The sequence below is a fragment of the Polistes fuscatus genome, unplaced genomic scaffold (assembly GCF_010416935.1).
Source record: "Polistes fuscatus isolate 324 unplaced genomic scaffold, CU_Pfus_HIC Scaffold21, whole genome shotgun sequence".
Classification (NCBI taxonomy): domain Eukaryota; kingdom Metazoa; phylum Arthropoda; class Insecta; order Hymenoptera; family Vespidae; genus Polistes; species Polistes fuscatus.
The window spans coordinates 3,182,495-3,206,100 of NW_025113098.1; the positions used below are offsets into that span (position 1 = coordinate 3,182,495).

Consider the following 23,606-nt stretch of genomic DNA (forward strand, 5'->3'; position numbering starts at 1 on the left):
AAATAACAATTGATTAAATATTATCGTGAAATGCACCTACACGCGCAATAAATTACATTTGATCATGAAATATTAATGACTAATTCGTATGTCTGTCGTTATAATTTCGAAAGAATGTTGATACGTTGTAATGTTTGTACGAAAAGATGTTATTTCAAAGTAGCAGAATTCTTATTCAAAGTTTTCTTTTCTTTCCTTTTTTTTTTTTTCTTTCTTTCTTCTTCTTCATCGACGTTCAGACCGGCGTATAATTCATACTTTGTAAAAATTAGTCATATATATATATACTTTATTTTATCTTATCAGTAATGTATAATACTTATTACCAATTATGATTCTTCCTTAAATATTATATTAAAAAAAAAAAAAAAAAAAAAAAAAAGGAAAAAAAAAAAGGAAATGAATTTAATAATAACGTTTACAATGATTTACAAATTGAATTGATTACTTACTTAAGATTACGAATATTTAAGTTATGATTTAAGGTAACAGTGTAGAGCAGAATCCTCAGCCTGATCCTTCCAGTTTTGACACTAACTTAAGACAGAGATCAAATTATTGAAACTTCTTCTAATATAGAGAAGAAGAAGACGGTCGTACCGAAGGAACGAACTGCTTTAAACCGACTACCTGTAGTTTGTTAAAATTAATGAACAAGCTCAGCTTTACTGTATACAATATCTAACGCAGATCCTTCTGATACGACAATCTGGGTTTTTCATTAAAGTACTATTATCTACGATAAGTATAATTAAACTGCCAATAATATATTATCTTTGAATATATGAAACAACGATTAACTTTAATCACAGTAGTCACAACATTTATAATAATTATTTTATCTAAAATATAATTATATATATAAAAATATTTAATTAATTATTAAAAAAAATTATTTTAGAAATTATTAATTATACCAAAATTATAAAATATATATAAAAAATTAAATTCATATATTTCTTTTATTTATATAAAATTAAATATATATATATATAAATAAAAAAAATATATATAATATATATATTTAATAATATATAATAATATATATAAATAAAAAAAATTAAATATATATATTGTCACTATTATTATTTATCCTTGTACTTTATGTTATATATAAAATTAAATATCATATAAATATTACAAATGAATAAGTGAACTTGTTTTTGCAAAATAAACGATATTAATCAAAATAATATCGTGATATGATTTACCTACCGTAAATAAATGTAATTTGCGCACGTAGATTAATTCGTTCCTTTATTTATAAGGCTAGTGAATTTTCAATCTATTGAAATATCGAAAATGTTAATACTCGTATATATATATATATATATATACATCATTGATTAGATACAATCCTTTTAAGTCGGTAGTTAAGAAACATCCGGGACTTCCGCTGCGGGTACTAATAATGATTCTCTCGCAGATTTATTTATATTTAAGACACTATCGTTAGCGGCATTGAATTGATCAAGTTACCAAACGACTACGATTATCATTGAAAATTATAGGACAAGTATAGCACTCCTAAACGTGTGGTGCGGGTATACTAAATTATTTCGATTTCAAAATTATTCATGGTATTTTAAATCTACGCGCTTTGAATTATTAATTTTCTATTTTTTTTTACGCTATTTTATATTTTATTTTTTTTAAAATGTCCTCGTGGCAAAAGTGGGACATCGAAAAGTATACGATAATTCTGGTTATCGGTAAAACTTTCTTTTTGATTCTTTTTTTTTTCTTTTTTTTTAAGTATACGTGTCAATTAGTAAATATCAATATTTATTAGTATAATATATTATACTAATTTATTATACTAATATTATATAATATTATATAATATATTATATAATAATTAGTATAATATAATAATAAATATAATATAAATAAAATAAATAAAATATAAATAAAATAATATATATATATAATATAATATTTAATTATGCATATAACATAAAGTAAAAGGATAAATAATAATAGTAACAATCTATATATATATATTTAATTTTTTTTATTTATATATATTATTATATATATTATTAATATATATATATATGTGTATATAGTATAAAAAAAAAATAGAAATAGAAATAAAAACGTAGTTCTTTCTAGTTTTCTTTTTTTAATAATATAAATAAAATATATACCTAAATAAAATTGTATTATTCATCCACTAAACACATTTTGTTAATTAATTAACATTTCATAAAATAACGTGATATCATTTTTATAACAAGTTTAACGAGCAAATTATTTCAAAAGATAATTTGATATCTTATATTTTAATTAATGTGTAATGTTTTACTTTACTTTCGTTAATCGTATCGCGTTTTATTACCTTTTTAACGAAAAAACGAATAACTCATTCTTTGGTAATTTAAAATTCGATAATCGGAAGCAAACTGTTGTAGTATGAAATTAATTACACGCACACACATACACACGTACCAATAAATATACGATCGAAGGAAACATCTCTGTGTATAATGATACCTAATTATAGTTAGTTACAACTAAACCTTCATTCTGATTGGTGTATCTAATAAATCGTTATATATGTAGAATTTGGAATACTAATTTCAAAATGTTTGATTAAACAATACCCAAATTTTATTGCGTAATAAAGAATTAATTAAATTATTACGCAAGATAAGAAAATCAAATAAAATTATTAAATATACTAACAAGTGGATGTGTCGTCGAAAAAAGAAAAAAAAAGAAAGAAAGAAAGAAAGAAAGATTGTTAATAAGTTAAATTAACAAGAATAAAAGTGGTTATGTAAAATAAACAGAATTGTATACATAAAAATTACAAAGCAAATGATTTATGTAGTAATTTCAATGATATAATAAAAAAATAAAAAAAAACGATACGGAACGTTTACAATATTTGATTCTATTTTTTTATCCTTATCTTTGTTTATGTATGTCTGATCCTATCTCTATCTCTCTCTCTCTCTCTTTCTCTCAATTTTAATCACTTTCACCGTTAATGAATAAAACAAATTTATAACAATATTCGACAAAAATAATATAAAAAAAAGAATAAAAATGAGATAAATTATTGAAAAGATAAACAAAAAAAACAAAACTAATCTATTGGCTTACCTTTCAAATGAAAAATAAATATGTGAATATTATTTTTTCTAATCCTTTGATTTTATTTTTTTATTTTATTTTATTTTATTTTCTATTTATTTTTTATTATTTTATTTTATTTTTTTTTTATTTCTTTTTTTTTTTAATTTTCCTTTTATTTTATTTATTTATTTTATTAACTGTCATCAATAATCAAACAATTAATTATTAATACGACGCGTACGAATTATTTAACGAAACATTCGTGCAATATAAATATAATATTTTTAATCTTCTATAAATGAACACGCGTGTGACTCGTTGTAATAAAATAATTCACTTGGTTGTTGGTACACGTTAAAAATCCTTTTACTTATCGATGTAACACACGTTAGTTAATACTTGAAAAAACAAAAATAATATGTATTCACTTTGATAACGCAATATTTTTGCCAGAGAAGTATAATAGTCTCTAATTCGTTTTAATGAGGTGGTTATATTGGTGGAGGGATTACCAGTTTCTTCTTCCTTCTTCGAAATGAAAAAGAGATCTTGCTGAATGATAAAGTTTAGTTACACAAAAGTAAGGAAAACTAATGTGTCAAGAAAAGACACATCGTTCAATTCTTATCGTGTTCGTGAAACAATTTTCGGAGTACTCAACTTGAAAAAAAGCAATTTTGTCCCAATTTTTAAAGTGTTTAAAGTGACTGTGAAATGAACAATTCAAATTTATGAATAATATTCAAATGAACGTTTAGCCCAATCATTACGAGCTTCAATTAATTCGAATATTATTTAACACGAACATGAAACGATTAGTAATATTTTTAACACTGTTAACGTTTGCACTTGGTATCGACGAATTAAAATTATTACAAATCGTATGGATTACTTTTTTTTCTTCGTTTAATTTCTTTTGTTTTATTTTTGTTTTTTTTTTTTTTTTACACTATTAAAAAGTAAAAATTATAATTTAACATTATATATATATATAAATATATTTATTATCTGTGTATTATTATATTTCAGATCTTTATGAACGATCAATATGTATCATACGAGGATGTTATTCTAAATAACGTTAAACTTTCCTCAAATATTTTCTCGTACAATTATAATATCAATTCGATGACGAAAGATCTACCCAAGGTAAAATTGTCAACAGACGGAAACTTGTTATATAAAAATACAGTCTTGTTATTTGATAGAATCAATGATAAATATAAAATAATTATACTAATTAAATGTTAATAGGTAAGTAAATTGAATATGTACAACCTCGGGACGTATTTACGTGAAAGGTACGATAAATTCTTAGGTAACGTTTATTCAAATAAAATCATGAAAATTCGTACCACGGAATTTCCATTGTCACAAATATCAGCGGAACTTGTTAATGCGGCACTTTGGCCGCCGTCAGAATTACAAAAATGGAACGACGATTTGAATTGGCAACCCATACCATTTGGTTAGTAAACGAAAAATAATCTTTTTTCTTTTTATGTTTCGTTCTATCTCTTCCTCCTTTTTCGAAACCTCTTGCCCCTCCCCACCCCCACCCCCTATAAACGAAGTAGTAAAAAAAGAAATAACTTAGTTTTCACAATAAACTTATCTTGACAACCTTGAACTATTTCTAAATAAATTCAACCATTTGTGTTGTTTAAATATTATTTTATCGAAAGAGAATTACGAATTATTCTATTATTTATAATATTATATTATATTAATTTATTATATTATTTAATTTATTATATATCATTATATTTAATTTATATTTATATTATTAATTTATTATATTATATTAATTATAATCGAATATTATAAATAATAGAAGTTTTATTATTCATAGATTTAATGACTTTTGATTAGACATTTATTTTTTTTGTACTCTTCTTGATAAGTATTACAAACCTTTAAATTATTAGAAACTTGTCTTTTTTTTTTGTATCACTCGGTATATAACAAAAGTTAGTTTACTTAAAAACAAAGAGACCAACAACTCTGACGCAATCCTAACGTAATCTTGAAAACGTGATTCCTGTATAATAAAACAATAATATAACTGCAAATTTTAATAAACAAAAAATAAGAATAACAAATTTTATATTAGTTCATTATACATAATATATGTGTGTATGTTAATTTTAAAATATAATAATCTGTTTATAGAGTATATTAAGATGGAAAACGATACGTTGCTGTTAGGCACTTACTGTCCACGTTTTCAAATAGAAGAATTAAAAGCAGAAGAGTATATGGAAAAAATAATATCACATCATACACCATTATTCAATTACCTTTCCAATCATACTGGCATGAAAATTACCAAACCATCGGATGTAGAATTTCTATACAATGTTTTGAAAACAAGAGTAAGCTATATATACACCTATTTAAAATATAAACAATATAATTATAATAATAAATAATAAATAAATCTGTGTGTTTACAGGATGCCTATAATTTATCGATACCGTTTTGGGCAACTGATACATTCCCAGATGGAGAAATTTATAATGTAACATTATTGCAATATGATTTATTAACTATGACAAATGTTCAAAAACAATTAAGTGGTGGAACATTTTTAAAAGAAATTATTTTAAATGCCATAAAATATAGTCATGGAATTATGACAAACGATAGGAAAATTATGATGTACAGCGGTGATATCAAAAATATTATTGGAATTTTAAAAGCTATGAATTTATGGTCGCCACATATACCATCAGAAGCATCTTCACTTATTTTCGAATTGTATTTTAACAATGTAACATCTCAATACGGAATGATGGTAAGAATGTGTTATGTTAATGTTTTATAATATCAATTTTAAACAGAAAAATTATATTGATTAATAATATTATTAAAATATAATAATGTTCAAAGTAACATTTCTATTTATTTCTAAAAATTGTTCAAATTCATTTGGAAAATAATTATTCAAATAAATTTCATCTTCGTGTTTCAGATAAATTATTATACAGGTATTCACGAAGAAAATATTATTTTGACACTTCCGGAGTGTTCTGAAATTTGTCCCTTAAATGAATTTTCAAAAATTCTTCTTGATTCAATACCAATCGACGAAGATTCGTTATGCAGATATACGACAGATGATTTATTATATACAAATATAACTTCTAAAACTAGTGCAGGTAATCTCAACTACAATAAATTCATAAATACGTTATTACTTTTAATTTTACTAATTGTTATATACAAATAATATTTAAAAAACATATAGATATATGTATAATTCAAATATCTCTATTCATTTTTGATTTCTTCTGTCTCTACAAAATATAACTAACTGCAATTTTAGAAATTATTTTATATTCGTCATATAATATTTATTTTTAAATTCATATACAAAAATAAATATATCTTATGTATTATTATCAACATGAGATGTTGTATTTATATTTACTTAATAAAAGCTAATGATGTATATATACGCTGTATCTTATCTTATCTTATCTTATCAATACTATTGTGCTTATTAACGATCAATGATTCTTTTATAAATTTCATTAGAAAAAGCAAAAAAAAAATGAATTGTATAACACACATCTACAAAGATTTTTAATTAAACAATTATATTCTTCGTTTATAATTTAAATATCAGTGTACAACAGAATATCAGATTGATCTTTCCAATTTTGACACTGACTTAAGGTAGAAGTTTCAGACAAAAATTGTTCTCTTTTTAATGATCCATCAGAAAATGATATTTGTCATTGGTTGAAAAATTCAATGTTATATTATAAATAATTATATTATAAATAAATATTATAATATATTATTTATAAATAAATATATTATAAATAGAAAACTAATGATTTATATTATCTAGTATCAACATTTTAAATGCCAATACGTATTTCTCTGGTAACATTAATAAACGATGATTAGATCACAACTGTGTCAAGAATATTTCTTTTTTAAATATTATAACAAGTTGATAAATCTTGTTTTTAATAATATGTAAATATATTCGTTTATGGCGAATGTAAATACGTATCAAAAAATTATAAAAATCATAACCATTTGAATAAACGAATTTGTCTTTTCCATTTTTCATTTACAAGACATTTGTATTTATTCATTTCAAACAGTACCAAAATTCTACCATATATCAAATTAAATATCATCAAAAACAATATTAATTTCTTACGACTTGTTATTAATATAATATTTCATATAATTACATAAATCTGTATCCCCATTAAGATCATACTTTTGATTTGCATATTTTGGAGTTTTTGTTTTATCACAAATCATATCTTCGTCTGAAGGTATTTCGTCGATAGTCAATTGAAAAAATTTATCTAACGGACATGGATCCTCACAACCTGGAAGCTGAAGTATTTTAAGTTCTGCTGGAATTCCCAGGTAATATAATATCTATAAATAAAATAAAATAAAATTTATAAAGAAACTTGGTAGATTAAAGCACAAAAAAAAAGAGAAAACATGTAAGATACAGTATTTAAAAAATATAATGAAAATAATAATAATAATATATAATTATCACATACTCTGACATAATATATTCCTTCATTATACAAAAGTTCCATAAAAATGCTACTGGCATATTCAGGCATATGTGGTTTAAATACATTCAAACTATACAATAAATTAATAATATTTATTTCGTGACCACTATATAAAAACAATTTTGTTTCTTTTTCTAAAGTACCATTTACACGTCCAATCATGTTCTTTATAAATTCTTTAAGCATAGCTCCTATAGAAAGAAAGAAAAAAAAAGAAAAAAACAAAGATAATTAAATAAAATTCATGATACGAATGAAAATCTATGATATTATATTACCATTAAAAATGTTATACCTCCGTATATTTTTCTTAATGATGTATTATAATTTTGTACTTTTATATCAAAAAAAGTAGCATCAAAAAGTCTACCGTTCGGAAATAATGGTTTCGTCCAAGCAGGTAAAGGAAGACCTATATTAGACTGTACCATAAATGTTCCATAGAGATGGATAAAATACAAAGGAGTAGTAATATTTTGTCCAGTATATTTAACGAGTTCAATGCCCAAATCTTTGTATCGTTCACTTTCTTTTTTATATTCAGAAGATTCCAACACTTTGCTGTATTCGTATAAATACCTGCAAACGATGAAATATACCACATTTTGAGCTTACTTAATAATAACAAATGTAAATATAAAAGTAAGAACATTATATTTTAATCATATTGATAAAAATATGAGTAAAAAATAATAATAACAATAATAAATACCGAGGACACTCGTATGAAAGGAAAAGATTGTCATCAATTCTTGGAATATATTTTGCAGGAATCGGTTGCCACATTAATTTAGGATTCCATGTTTGAATACCTTTAGTTGGAAATAGTCCTGCTAAGACGAGTTGTAAAGATGCTTTTGTTCTATCGTAATCAGAACTTTGTGCTTCGATAGTTTTTGGAATATAAGTCGTACCTAAATAATCGTCGTATCTTTTTCTAAGAAATTCACCTAATTTAAATACTCGTACCTTACCATTCTAAAAATTACATAATTGCTAATGACTTAAACGTTTTTCGTTAAAGCAATGAAACAAATTAATAATATTTTCATTAGAAATAAATTATCAAGTAAAAATAAAACTTAATGTACGTTTGTTAACTGTCCTTTACCCGTCGGATAAAAAGTATAATTTAAATAAGGATCATTTGGATATTTTTCACCTAAACTGTCGTCAGGCGTTCGATCTCCATGTCTAAATATCTGTTAATTACAACAAGATCAGGTATAAATATACTCATGCAATTATATATATATAGAGTAACAATAAATTATAAAATATAAAACAGAAAAATTTTTAATATTTTTCACTTACTACATTTAATAATTTCAATTCGAAATTCTTATCTTCGGATGCGTAAATGAATGTCACCATAACACTAATAATTAAAACAATCCAATATCTGATGGTGTACAGATTAAAAATCATTTTTGCACAAGTAGATTACAATTGATTAAGTTAGATTTTTAAACACTCCGATATTCCTATGATGAATATATGTAAAGTTTATATGAAAATAGTCTTTTGATAGAATGAAAAAGATTTCTACGAATTTTGTTCGAATTAATACGGTTTTTTTACTTTATAGAAGCTACTTACCTATGCAAATATCTTATCTTATCACTATTATCGTTCTTAATAATGATAGAATATTATTTGCACATTATGGGGGATAATTATGGTAATAAATTTTAAACGCAAAAGAAATTTGAAAGACACAAAATTATCTTAATGTACAACGCTATTAGAAAATAATAATATTCTAAGAGTAACCTTCTATATTTATTTCTAATATAATTGTTAATTATTTTTCAATAATTATATTGTTAACAAAAAATTCATCTTCGTTTTAGATAAAATTATTATACAGATATTCATGAAAAAAATGTTATTCTGAAACATCCGAAGTGTTCTAAAATTTGTTTCTTAAACGTTTTTTAAAAAATTGCTTGTTTTTTTTTTATTTAATATCAATCAAACGAAAATTCCTTATGTAAATAGACAGATGATTCCTTCTATACAAATATAACTTCTAAAACTAGTAAAATATTATATATTACTTTTAATTTTAATAATTATTATATACAAATAATTTTGATTATATATTATTTATTATATATAAAATACATATTATTAAATATATATCTTAATGTTACATAAATAATTGAAATAAATATACATTTTCAATTTCTCCTATTTTTACAAAAATAACAAACTTAAATTTTGTCAACTATTTATATAATCACCATATACTGTTTATTATTAAATTATTATACAAAATTAAATATCTTATGTAATCAACATAAGATATAGTTGGCGTGATTTTTCAGCTAGCAATGGAATATCATATATGTGATTTATTGTAAATACTTCTAAACTATTCATCCATTTTTCTAAACACTTCTCTTTTTTTGTATTTTTATTACAAGCTTGATCTACTTTCCATTGCTTTCGCCAAAGTTTTATTACTGGTACCATGATATTGTCTTCAGTATCATTTTTATTACTGAGAGTGATAATTTTATATTTTCGCAAACAAATACTTAAAGCATATAAAATAAGATGTATTTTATTAATTACATTATGAATACCATGTAATCTGTTTTCAAACATATCCGTTAAAGTAATATTAAAGTAATCTAATTTTTTGATAAGAAAATCAATGATCTCATAACAAATATATTGAGAATTACAAAATTCCAAGATAATAGATATGTGATATATTTGCAATGTTATCTAAAAAAATAAATTACATATTTATAGATTTAAAAAAAAACAGAAACAGAATAATGCATATAATAATAATACAAATTCTGTTTAATTTACCTTATTAAAATTTGTTGCTTGACATATTTCTTCAAATACATCTTGTATTGCTTTTACAACAGTTTTACTACATATATCAGATTTCATTTCTAATCTAAAAATATTAGAAAATTTTAATATTGCATCTAGTGCTTCTTTTTCTAACGTATCAATCCAACATTTTCTTTTCAAATAATCTTTAACTATGTTCTGATCTTTGAAAGCCCTTAAAATGATTTCTATTGATTTAATGACAACATCATTCGTTTCCAATGATTTAAGAGTAAAATTTACCCATCCGGTTGAAATATTTCTTTTAATATTCTTTAATCTTTTTCTCGGTATTACATCTTTCATTTCTTTTTTCCGTTTATTCTGTAAACATTTATTATGTATTCCTTCATCGATATTGTTACAAAAATTAATGGAATCTTGATCGATATTTAAAGTATCATATGCACTATCTTGTTTATCAGAAATATTGCTTTCATTGTTATTTAAAGAATCATTTTCTAAACTAATTAAATCCGGTGTTATGAAATTTTCTTGATATCTATCTTCAACATTTTCAGAATTTATTGTTAATTCTTCATCTGATTCTGGAATGATCCAATTTGGAGGCATATATTTATCCATTGGGCATAAATTATTCCATCTTTGAGGTGTTAAAGGATATGATAGATCAAACGTATCATTTATATTTGTACTATTTTCTTTCTCCTTATACAATTCTTTGTAATTTTGTCCATTAATGTCGTACGAATATTTATTAGATTTAGAATTTAACGAGACCGTATTATTTAATTTTTTAATTGAAGTATTAGGACTATTACAGATTATTTTCTTCTTATTATTTCTTTGCAATTTGGGAACGGATAAATCTATAATACATTTATGTTTTTATTATTTCACAGAAATTTGTTATTTAAAATAATTAAATAGAATAGAATAGAAAAACGAGATAAAATATCATAAATAATGAAAATATTACCATTTATATGTGATCGAGATTTGACGTCACATTTAAGAACTTTATTAAATACATTAGATATCAAATTGTATTCTTCTTGTGGTATTTCATGCATCCTTGTTAAAATTGATTTCAACCAAACTATTGCTTGAAGGAAATTGAAATCTTCTTTGCATTTTTCCAACGGACTTATGATTTTATTCTCTCCAGGTTTCATCAACATATTTGGTATTTCATAAATGTTTTTACAATAAGAACAAATTGAATTTGATGGATCATTTTTATCTACGCACAATTGTTTTTCCAATTTTAATATGTTTAATTCTGTTAATAAGTCTTCTAATACAGGTGAATATACCTGTTCATCTACGTGTCCAACACTAAAATAAGTGCTATCTACAAAAACATAATGTATTATTTGAAAAGAATATAGATTTTTCAAAATATTACATATAATAATACACATAATAATATTTCTATTTGTATAACCAGAATCATATTTTTTTTTGATTAATTTAATTATTTAATTATTAATTTAATTTAATTTGTATTACCAGAATCATATGAGTTTTCATTTACATCATAATTTTGTATCTGTCCCAAAGCTTCTAATATTTTATTTCTGGATTTATCATGTTCCTCATCCAATTCATCTCTCTACAATTACAATAATATTAAAGTTCTCTCTCTTTTTTTAATTTTTAATTATATTATATATTTAAAAAGAAAAAAAAATTAACAAGTGTACCTTATTTAAGATTGTTTCTGTTAAAATATTTGCTTTTCGTTTCATTTTCTTTCACATATTACCTTTGTACGTATATAAATTAAAATAAATGCATAGTATTAACCTATACGACAATAAATAAATTATATAATAAAACTATATATACTTTTCTCTCTTTTTCTACATAAATTTAATTATGTTATTTTTATATAACTCGCAATACACTTTATTCAATTAAAATTACCCTCCATATATTTCATATCATTGATACCACCGAAAGAATCAAAAGTACAATTTAAATATATTTTTTCTAAAAGTTGGTTAACCTGTTTGAAGCCAAAATTATAACCTCTCTAATTCCAATTCTATATAACTGATTACACCGGTGCATGATCCAATAGTATTTAAAAAACGGCAACGTTAAAAAAGATATTTTAATTTTCATTTTATATAGGACAAACTTTATTTTGCAATATAACAAAATGAATTCATTATCTTCTAATTCATTAACAGGAGCGCAAAAAAGTGAATTAATGGAACAGGTTAAACAGCAAATTGCTGTTGCCAATGCACAAGAATTATTAACGGTACAATTGTTGTACAATATTATATTTCTTTTTGTACCTGAACACAAATGGTATTTAAATAAAACAAAAATATATAAATTTGTTTGAATTTTTTCCAGAAAATGATTGAAAAATGTTTTAAGAAATGTGTTATCAAACCAGGTACATCGTTAGATAGTACCGAACAGGTAAAAGCATATACATGATTTTATCATCTATAAAAATTATTTCTAAAATGTTATTTATTATAGATATTATTAATTAATTCTTATTGTTTATGAATAATAAGATTTGAATTTTATTTAATTGTATCAATTAATAACTAGTTTCAGTCATAATTCTTAATATTTTCTATATACAATATTATCAAATATAATTATATCATATTTCATATCTCATATTAAAATTAATATTGTTAATGTTAAGAGATCAAAACAATTAATTTCAGTTTCTGAATTGTTGTACAATTTTAGTGTCAAATCACTCGATATTGATACTTAAATTTCTATATTTAAAATAAACTTATTTAATAAATAGGCTTAATATGAGAATTAAATGAAAACAATGTTTTATAATAGTTCAATAATAAATGATACGACAATGTGTACATTACTTTATCAAATTTGTCTGCTTTTCGTTTAAACTAACGATTCATTTAATGATTAATATCTATAAGGAATATTTCTTAATGTTATTATATCACTAATTAAAAATGTATTATTTACAATATTTCAGAAATGTGTGGCAATGTGCATGGACAGATATATGGATACATTTCATCTTGTATTTAAAGCATATAGCAATCGTTTGCAACGAGAACGCAATAGAATGTAAATATATGATACAATATAAATAAATTGTTTTTTTGTTGTGTACATTATAGCTCATTAAATAATTGATGAACCAAAAAATCTATACATTTGTATAAAATTTCTAAATACAAATATAATATAATGTTCTCTTCTTTATATATATAAAAGGTATAATTTTTATAATATATAAATAAATTCACTTTACTCTCTCTTTTCCAGTAATTTATATAAAATCTATATAAAACTTTTGTACCTCGCAAAATATAAGAATAGATTAAATTTTAATATAATCAATTTGAATGTTGTTCAATTTATTTTATTAAACGTATAATATAATATAATTACAAAAAAAAAGCAAATTATATTTTTTATGATTTAAAAAATTCTACCATTGTTTTACAAAATTTTCAATTAACTTATTATTGCATAAGTGATTAGTATATAAATAATTAATTAAAAAATATAAACTCATCAATTTGTTTTATAAAATTATATATATATATATGCAAGAAAAATATAAAATTGCATCAGAAATATCGATAACATTTAAATATACAAAAATTCTTTTAATCATTAATATTTCCTTTTTGCAATGGTGCAATTATTTCCTTTAAAATTTTTTAATACTATTCTAAATAAAGGAGATATTTAGATGATCCCATTTAATTGAGACACTTTATATAAATAATATAATATATCAAAGAAAATGTATGCCTATTAATATAAGTAGACAAATTTGTTCAATATGTATATTGGAAGGGTATTAAACAAAACATCTAACAGTTGCAAAAGAGAAAAATTTTTATAAAATAAATAACATATACATGAGTATCGTTACATCATAGTTGAAAATCATAAATAAGTAACATAGGTGTTTTGTAAAATCCACAATTCCACAGTATCTATTTGCATTGTTTATAATTAACCATACACACTAAAAGGCACAATATAGCTACCAATATTTCAACGTGGTTACAAGATGATCATCTGCTATTACATAAGATATAATATGATACATATATATGTAATATATATATATATATGTGTATATATATATTAATACTTTACTTTATGAACTTTAAGATTGTGGATTGTGAATAATTATTTAAAATAAACGTAGAATAATTTGTTTAAACAAAATATTGTCATATGCATATGTGAATCTGATACATTAATGTACATACACAAAATGGTCCAAAACTGTTAAAGCATAATAATATATGTCTTTAAACGAATCTTAAATAATAATAATATTAATAATAATAATAATAGTAATCATAATAATAATAATAATAATAATAATAATAATAATAATAATAATAATAATAATAATGTATGAACAAAACCTTATAAGAAAAAATATATATAAAAGATATTCAATCTTTTATAAATTATATATGTTGTATAACTTATATTGTACTAATAAAATTATAGATCGACTATAATTTGAATCTGCAACAAGAATGTAAGTATATATTCATTATTCTACAGCATCAATAAACTTTTTATCAACCCTTCTGCAATTTAAAAATTTCAGTATATATATATGAATAAGATCATTATTAATTTTCTTTGTTTCATGTAGTAAAAAATATATTGAAGAGTCGATAGAGATTTCAATATGGAACTATTATGTCATAAGATGCAGCTTAATATAGATAAATACATGTTCAGGAAAGCTTTTAATATAAAGCCATTCGATATTAAAACAGAGAAAATATGCAGCTGCAAATTGTTAGTTAGTATTTTGAATTGTACTATTAATCATTATAGACTACCTCCAAAATAAAATCACTATAACAAATATTTCTTTCTATTGTTTAGTAAATCCTTCTGAGAATTGTTTTCAACATCTATTTTTAAATAAAATCTGAGATGATGCTGTAATTATTTAATGATGATCATAGATTATTTCTATCGCGCATAGTCTTTTTTATAAAATGTAAGAAAAATTCTATTTTAATAGATATGTTCTCTAAAGCTAATGAACAAACAAAAAATTATCTTAATAACAATAATGGAATGTATCTAGTTCTTATATCTTATAGAATGTGGGAATGTTCAAACCAGTCCTGAATTATTTCATAAAACTGTATACTATACTGATAACAAGATGTAACCACGCTGATTGGCCAGGAACACACCTGATTTAATGATCATACTGGGATAAATGTTGATTCAGACTAAGAGATATGTTACATAGTATTATATGATTTTATATAATAATTTTACTAATGTAACATTTCTGATGAAAATAATTAAAAGAAAAAAAAGAAATATGTATATATTATTGGTTGTACGTGTAGTACAAAAATCTAGTGTACATGAAGTGTACATGAAGTTTGTAAAAAGTTTTGTATATATATATTTTGAATAATCTAATTACTATGTAATCAAATTTATACACGGTACATATTATACAAGCATACAATCTCTTTGTCTGAATGAACTATGCCATTTAGCATATGTGATATTATCAGATTTTAGCTGTTAATGAAAATTCTTTTGTAAATATATATAGCAAGCTACGTGTTTTTACAAAAGGATTTTGATTTGTCAAGCATCCTGTCAATCCATTTTGAATTGTACTCAGTTATTGCGTCATACATAGAGCGAACTTTTCTATATTAAATATTCTTCATTGTATTGGATTGCCCAAAAATTAAGATCCTACCCTACAACTTTTGTTAATTACTAATCTCTTGCAAACAGTGTTGCTAGATGATAGATAAGCACCTAAATTTTCTTCTTGAATAGCTTCAACCTTCATAAATTATTTTAGTTTCAAATATTTAGCACCATTGTTATCAAAAAAATAATTTGACGGATTTATTTTAGGCAATCCATTATTAGACGGATGGTTTACTGATATTATAGATATCGCAGCATCTATGTTTAATTAAATGAGGTAATGAATCATATATTCAGTCATAAAATTAGACTCAGGAATTTTTCTGTCAAGCACAAAAAGGATAAAATACTAAGAATATTCCTTTTAAAAAAATTGATCTCGTTATTATAATTAATTATAACTCAATCAATAGTTTCCTGGTCCTTGAAATATTGTAACACTTATACAAGTTGCTCATAAGGATAATAATACTAGGCACATACGTATAACATAGAAGGAAAATTGCCTCATACTATGTACCTCCATTGAAGTCTTTTACTATTGCAATATTAAAATCTATGTTCATTTTAACAATTCATGGCAAATTACGTATTTATGTACGAAGTAAAAAGATCATTTCATCATACGTCGCTTAAGACATAGATCATTTTTTTGTTTGTAATATTCTTGACATTAATTACTAATTATGTTTCCCAAAATGATGTGATTTATTTAAAAATGAAGATCCAGTTATTCAAAATACTGTCAGTCTCAAAATAATGCAACAAGTACTTTGTAATTATCAGTCATTTTACTAAAATTCTCTCCCCACCCGCTCCCAAATTTATGCTTCTTAATCAAATTGAATGCATTCTATGCGTTTACCAGTTGTTAAAGAAATATAAAGAATTTTTTTGTTGCTATTAACGGAGCCTATTAAAAAGCTAATTTTTTTTTGTGACGATATAGACATAGATTAAATATTAGTTAATAGTTTTAATATATAGATTTCTATTACTTCGTTTCATTTTTACTGTATTCGCTTCCAAAAGTATATGGATCGGTCATAAACTTAAATATTTTCCTTTTTTTTTTATAATAAAAATTACATTTCCTTCTTAAATCTATAAAATGTAGAAAAATACATCATTTAATCTATATAAAATAGAGAAATGCAATGAATAGAAAAATGCTCATAAAGGCATTTTCCTTCCATGATTTTTGCAGCGCGACTTATAAGTATTCAGCCATAGCTGGCAGTGCCTTATTAAAAACTGCAAAATAAATCCAGTAAGTTTCTCAATCCATAATAATCAGCATAGTCTTACACATGATGCCTTAGTATAGGATATTAGTCCCCGAAAGCAGTACTTCCTGTACTCTAGCATTACTATGCGCAACAAAATAACATTCTTATCGTTGTAAAGCAACTACAATGTGAGAAACACTTGTCAAAATGATAATCGAATAAAAGTATTTAAGACTCTTAACAGAATCTTATTATGATAATATCGGTTAAGATTATATCTCATTGCTATAATTTGTTGTAATACCCGTTGTGAAATGTGAAACTTTTTCATCCTTTTCATTTATATTCACACCCTGAAGCTGAAATAAAATTATTCTGAATAGATAAATCCTCATAGAAAGTTTATCGTACAAACGAATAATTGTCATAAAAAAAATACTCTTATAATATATTAATAACATATCAATGTATATATATATATGTATCTCTTTTTTACGTAAAATATAATCATATACAACAATATAGTATACAGTACATATTATAAAAAAAAAAAAGGAATATTAAAATTTATATATAATGTTATAAATTAAAATATTTGTTCTCCAAAAAAGATCATATCATTTTCCATGAATTTTTATATTCAGAACAAATACTAGTCCCCTATTAGTGTAATTAAAAAATATTTAAATAAATCTGTATTTATTTTACTTACGCACGAAGTACTACTCAGTATTTCATCAGTTTCTTCTATTTCTTCGCTGATGTCCTCACTACGAGTACTTTGGATTGTATCTTCTTTTTTCACATGTGCTTGTAAAGAATTGTCCAATTCTTGTAATTCTTTAGACGGACTCTGTTCATTAAAACTACCCGACGCAGATGACACAAAATCTTCTTCGTAATTGTCAACATTATCTAATGCTAGTCAAACATTAAAAATAATTATTTTATAAATATAATACACATACATACGCAATATATATATAGTTATATATCTTTCGTATTACGCAATAAGAAATAATATGTTAGTTTTGGTTTATTTCTCCTTACCAAGTCCAACATCCATTAATTCTTTGATATCATTTATATTAGTTTTTTTCCCGTTTAATGGTGGCAGATCAAATATAGAACCAGACTTATCTAAAGGTGATGAAGATTCGGCTTTATGTACAGTACCAACATTGTCTCTTTTTTCGTCAACAATAATTTCTTCAAAGTAAATAGCTTTTCCAAAGTTACATTCTATATTAATCTCTTTTTTATTTTGTACATTATTCATAATATGTAGTTCTTTGTTATTTATACTATTTTGTTTTGTAACATCCACATTTTGATTTTGTTGCATTTCAGATACTATAGATTCATCAAATGTAATAAAAGGTCCTTCTTTATTGAACATATCAGTTTGACCAGGTGCAATTGTGGCAGTTTCTTTTAATGTATGATTTATTACTTCGTATGTGTCGTTTCTTTTTATAGGACTTTTATCAGAATGTATATTGTTCCCTTTGTCATTAATACCGTCGTCTTTGTCAGTTACGTTGTCAAAAACTATTATATTTTCCCTGAGAGAATTTTGTTCTTTGTCATGTGACTCACCTAATAAATCATTATGTAATGTTTGCATAGTTTTCTTTTTGTCAGTTATTGTCACATTTATTGGAATACTAGTGCTTTGTTCCGAGAAACTACCAAGTTTCTCGGAAGAATCATTGTCATTTGACAATGATTCGGTATGTAGAATTTTTGGTACAGGAACTTCGAAGGTTGCATTTGCAAAGTTTGTTGATGTTTCGTTTGTTTTATTATGTCTACTATCATTAGATTCCACCTACAATAATATATAAAAAGTTAATATACTTATCATTAAGATAAATTCAATTAAAATACCTTTTGTGTTATGTTACAGATATTCATGCTATTCTTTAAAATTTCTCCAAGTAATGGTTCAGACGAATTAATACCCAATTCTTCGCATAATTTATTTCTACCGACATAGTTATATTCTTTTCCAATATACGTTTCTGGATCATATACAGATATAGTATAATCCAGACCAAAATATTCTAGGAACTCCCTAACCAATGAAAATAGTAATTTTCCTTCGGAATTAGCCAGGTACTGTTTTACTGTTTTGTTGAGGAGTGGTTCTGGATTCTAAAAGAGAATACCATTTCTTTAATTTATAATTTTCAATATTTTTTCTTGTACTTTTAATTATCTGATAACATTAACGTTAATTAATATCGCTAAAAAAGCTGCATTTTCTGTTAATAAAATACAATATAATCAATACAATGCAACATTATTCTTACCTACCATTACAGATTCCTGTTCCTCCAGAGCTAAAAACACACTAGCCCTTAATTCAGCCTACAAAATCACAAACAAATTCTATGACATAAGACTGACATAAAAGATATTCAATTGTAAGCATGATCTGTATAATCTATATAATATCAGAAATTTCTAATGTATTAGACTGACATAAAAGATATTAAATTATAGGCATGGTATGTATAACCTATATAAAATTATTATTTCTTATTATTCTAATCTTACCCGGACTTTAGCGAGAACACCATTATTTTCAAGAGTTTGTACCACTAAATCTCGTAATTCAGTATCCTCCTCCATGGAAATGTTACTGTCTATCATGATTACAAATAAAAATTGTCCCTCTAAACACTCAAGACACGTAAATGTTTACAATTTCCATCGTGTGTCCTCTTTCGCAACACGTAAGGCTGGTGGTATTACAACGGAGGGGAAGAAACAACTCCCATCGTTTCCTTGGACAGTTTGATTAACAAGGAAATCCATCAGATGGCGTGTATTTTATCATTCCACTTGTCTTTTTCAGACTTCATCTGTAATATTTTTTAATAAAAAAAACGTCAGTTTTTTTTTTTATGTCGAACGTTACATACAATCAATTTGACATAATCATGAATTTTATCGTATACTTTACAAATAACAAAAATATCTAACAGTTATATATTTTTCCTTATCAAGTTTCTAATTACCAATTCTTTCAATAATATCAATTTAAATCCTCGATGGCGTATAAATCCTCGATATTAGCTTCACTTATAAAAAAAATTACATTTTAGATAGCACTAAAAACTACTATAGAGACACCTGGCTAGTGTATTAAACAGCCACTAGAGTGCAGGTCGAACGCCAAACTTGTCCAAAAAATGACTAATACGATTAACCAATGACAGTGCTCCGTTATGTTATAAAAATTAAACTTTTACACTTTCATTCAATATCTCAAATTAATTAAAAGGAGTCAATTAATTCATTAATAATAAGTTGTCTTTTGAAATTGTCTTGTCGGCTATGATCGATCAAAAATCGTTTCGAGATCGACCAATAATCGCATTACGATCGATCGATCGATTGATCGATTGCAATCGACTTGTCGGCCATTCCTGCTGTTGTGTGTACATATGTGTATATTGTGTATATATATATATATGCATACAAATGTGTATGTCAAATATTTACATTTTGCACATGGACATAACAAGTAACATATGCAATTTTACTTTGAATTAACATCTACTAATAACATTATTCGAACAAGATTTTCTTCCATTTTGTCTCTTTTTTAATTAAAAATATATTTAATGTCAATCAACTGACAGAAAATGAGTGACAATGACGACGAACCATCATTATGTCCTACGACAATAGCCGCACTACAAGAATTTCTCGAAGAAAAAGAAAAGAGAGAAAAGCAATTGGCAGATGTATTTCAATCAAATCAATTACAACATGTATCATTTGAAGAAGATTGGGTATATAAATCAATCGATAATTTGAAAATATATAAATAATTTTATATGTCAACTATTTCTTATAAATATTATGGTGCTATCATATTTTATTATTTTACTTTAGCAATTAAGTCAGTTTTGGTATGATGAGAACACAACAAATACGATTGTCAAAGGTGCTTTAAAATCTACTCCTGTTAATGGAAAAATTGCATTAATTTCTTGTCCAACTGTATATATACCGTTAAAAAGAATTTGTGAAGAAAGACAAGGTATATATTTTGTTTTTAACGTATATTAGATTATATATGAAGTATAAAAAAAAAAAGCAACATTATTTACCCATTCTTTGCAGTTACTCTTTTAGAGTATGATGCTCGTTTTGCAGTATTTGGATCAGATTTTATATCATATGATTATAATTTTCCTTTAAATATACCAAGGGATTTATACAATAGTTTTGATTTAGTCATAGCAGATCCTCCGTTTCTATCGGATGAATGTTTAACGAAAACAGCTGTGACAATAAAGTTATTGTCAAAGAACAAAATTGTACTTTGTACAGGTATTGTATATTTATATTATAATTATTTTATATTCGAAGCAAAAAATTATATATATATATATATAAAATACTTTTATTTGTTTATCTATACAGGTGCGATTATGATGAATTTAGTTAAAAGATTATTAGCTGCCGAAAAATGTGATTTCCTGCCAAAGCATAAAAATAATTTAGCTAATGAATTTTATTGCTATTCAAATTTTAACTTTGATGAAATGCTGCAATAAAATAAAATGTCTTACGTTAAGTTTAATGATTGATTTCCACGTAAATTTCATAGATCATCAAACCTGCATCCCAGTGTCCCAGTAAAAGTAAATTTAAAGACCTATATATATTTATTATTTTCTATTATTAATAAAATACAATCTATTTACAAAATAAAGTAATAAAAATCCTATTATAGCTATCATTGATTATATCTGATGATATCCATAAAATGATTGATTCACAGTGGCTAACGCCGACTATATCCGACATCTAAAAAATGATGCATAATATTAGGTCATTAAATATGAAATGTCCGATTTGAGAAGGTTACAACCGTCGAGAGTTTTCATGGAAAATAAACAATTAAAAAACAAAAATATGTTTCTAAGCACGATCGTCAAATTAAAAGTGTACGGCAATGTGTTAACCATAAATTTCATGGGGCGCCACTGTGCGAAATTAATTTTTCAACAACAAAATGTCGAAAACAGTGATTACGCCTTTGATCGTATCAGGCATAATTCTTAATTAATTTTGATGAACAAGGTCTCATTTAAAAGACAAAGCTTTTAAGCGAGGAAGTGATATTTTAAAGCTATTCTTTTTCACAAAAAATAAACTTACTTTAACAATTTGGAATGCACGTTTTCTAGTTTAAATCTTCATATTTTAAATGATAAATCGATTAAGAATTATACTTGGTATATTTAAGGGTATTTTTTTTACTAAAGGTATACTGTTTTCACAATACTGTTATGTCAGAATAATGAATAGCTTTAAATGCAACTACTAATATAGTTTAATATGATTCTACACGGTTGAAACAATTGTTATAGGTTGTGTGAAATTGAATTGATACCCAAAGTTTGTTACGTGGATGCCGATTATAGTCGGCGCTGATATTAAAAAGTTCATTAATAATAACATTAAATACGAAAAAAGAAGTGTGAAGAATTCGTAAGTTTTTATATCGACAAAATCGTTAATTTTACTTATTTGTCCTTAATTTTATTAAATGCTTTAGGTTTTATTACCTTTTTAGATGGAGCATAAGAATCTGATGAAACGGCGACCTGTAAACGAGATAGTACAGATTGATTCGGATAGTTGTGATGAAAATGAACTAGCTACAAATGTAGAACCCCTGAAGAAAAAGCCACTAAATGTATTGAGTACTTCGGAATCTGAAGAAACTTATGATCACATTACAGATTTATGCCTACTTAAGGCTTATTGTTTATACAAATCTAAAACCTGTGCAATGATATCCATGGAAAAGTTTCATTTAAAATTGTCTAATCAAATACAAAAGAAATATGTGAAGTCTAATTGTAGTGATATTAATTCTTTAAGACTAATTGGAAGACACTTTCCTAGTCAATATACATCTACAGGAAAAAATAAACTACGAAGATGCGTTGTTTGCAGTAAAAATGATAAAAGACGTGAATCGCGCTATCAGTGTGAAGAATGTGATGTTGGATTGTGTGTCGTTCCTTGTTTTAAAATATTTCATACTGAAAAATAGAGTTTCTTTTATACATACAATATACATAGGTAAAATATAATTTGTAAATATTTTTATATATAATATTATTTCTATTATTAATTAATAATAGATGAAAAAAAACCAAGAGTTAATATTTGATGGCACCAGATT

The 23,606-nt window shown here is 24.2% G+C and overlaps 6 protein-coding genes across 8 annotated transcripts; 3 read left to right on the forward strand and 3 right to left on the reverse strand.

The window, feature by feature from the left end:
* Nucleotides 1-3,890: 3,890 nt before the first annotated feature.
* LOC122517869 (venom acid phosphatase Acph-1-like) lies at nt 3,891-6,738 on the forward strand. The gene is made up of 7 exons (XM_043636466.1): nt 3,891-3,965; nt 4,114-4,233; nt 4,339-4,552; nt 5,257-5,459; nt 5,540-5,881; nt 6,059-6,245; nt 6,716-6,738. The coding sequence occupies exons 1-7, from the start codon at nt 3,891-3,893 to the stop codon at nt 6,736-6,738; spliced, it is 1,164 nt and encodes a 387-aa protein (XP_043492401.1).
* Nucleotides 6,739-6,998: 260 nt separating this feature from the next.
* Nucleotides 6,999-9,020, reverse strand: LOC122517870 (venom acid phosphatase Acph-1-like). Its single transcript, XM_043636467.1, has 7 exons — nt 8,961-9,020; nt 8,738-8,848; nt 8,359-8,624; nt 7,942-8,225; nt 7,629-7,837; nt 7,299-7,494; nt 6,999-7,009 (listed from the first exon to the last, which is right to left on the reverse strand). Exons 1-7 carry the CDS (start codon nt 9,018-9,020, stop codon nt 6,999-7,001), a joined length of 1,137 nt encoding a protein of 378 aa, XP_043492402.1.
* An 869-nt stretch (nt 9,021-9,889) lies between these two features.
* Nucleotides 9,890-12,214, reverse strand: LOC122517871. Its single transcript, XM_043636468.1, has 5 exons — nt 12,170-12,214; nt 11,976-12,078; nt 11,443-11,817; nt 10,473-11,332; nt 9,890-10,382 (listed from the first exon to the last, which is right to left on the reverse strand). Exons 1-5 carry the CDS (start codon nt 12,212-12,214, stop codon nt 9,936-9,938), a joined length of 1,830 nt encoding a protein of 609 aa, XP_043492403.1. The 3' UTR covers nt 9,890-9,935.
* A 259-nt stretch (nt 12,215-12,473) lies between these two features.
* LOC122517601 (mitochondrial import inner membrane translocase subunit Tim13) lies at nt 12,474-13,589 on the forward strand. The gene is made up of 3 exons (XM_043636087.1): nt 12,474-12,735; nt 12,834-12,902; nt 13,450-13,589. Exons 1-3 carry the CDS (start codon nt 12,631-12,633, stop codon nt 13,546-13,548), a joined length of 273 nt encoding a protein of 90 aa, XP_043492022.1. The 5' UTR covers nt 12,474-12,630; the 3' UTR covers nt 13,549-13,589.
* Nucleotides 13,590-15,606: 2,017 nt separating this feature from the next.
* Nucleotides 15,607-20,811, reverse strand: LOC122517645 (centrosomal protein 43-like). Its single transcript, XM_043636154.1, has 7 exons — nt 20,413-20,811; nt 19,949-20,256; nt 19,706-19,759; nt 19,277-19,543; nt 18,437-19,217; nt 18,099-18,307; nt 15,607-17,745 (listed from the first exon to the last, which is right to left on the reverse strand). Exons 2-7 carry the CDS (start codon nt 20,042-20,044, stop codon nt 17,659-17,661), a joined length of 1,494 nt encoding a protein of 497 aa, XP_043492089.1. The 5' UTR covers nt 20,045-20,256; nt 20,413-20,811; the 3' UTR covers nt 15,607-17,658.
* A 54-nt stretch (nt 20,812-20,865) lies between these two features.
* Nucleotides 20,866-22,872, forward strand: LOC122517646 (EEF1A lysine methyltransferase 1). Of its 3 annotated transcripts, none has more exons than XM_043636155.1 (6): nt 20,866-21,192; nt 21,296-21,443; nt 21,527-21,736; nt 21,830-22,050; nt 22,143-22,356; nt 22,783-22,872. In XM_043636155.1, the coding sequence occupies exons 1-4, from the start codon at nt 21,043-21,045 to the stop codon at nt 21,961-21,963; spliced, it is 642 nt and encodes a 213-aa protein (XP_043492090.1). In that variant the 5' UTR covers nt 20,866-21,042; the 3' UTR covers nt 21,964-22,050; nt 22,143-22,356; nt 22,783-22,872. The 3 variants fall into 3 exon arrangements, with proteins under 3 accessions (XP_043492090.1, XP_043492091.1, XP_043492092.1); XM_043636156.1 differs by having other exon boundaries at nt 22,191-22,356; XM_043636157.1 differs by lacking the exon at nt 22,143-22,356.
* The last annotated feature ends 734 nt before the right edge of the window (nt 22,873-23,606 follow it).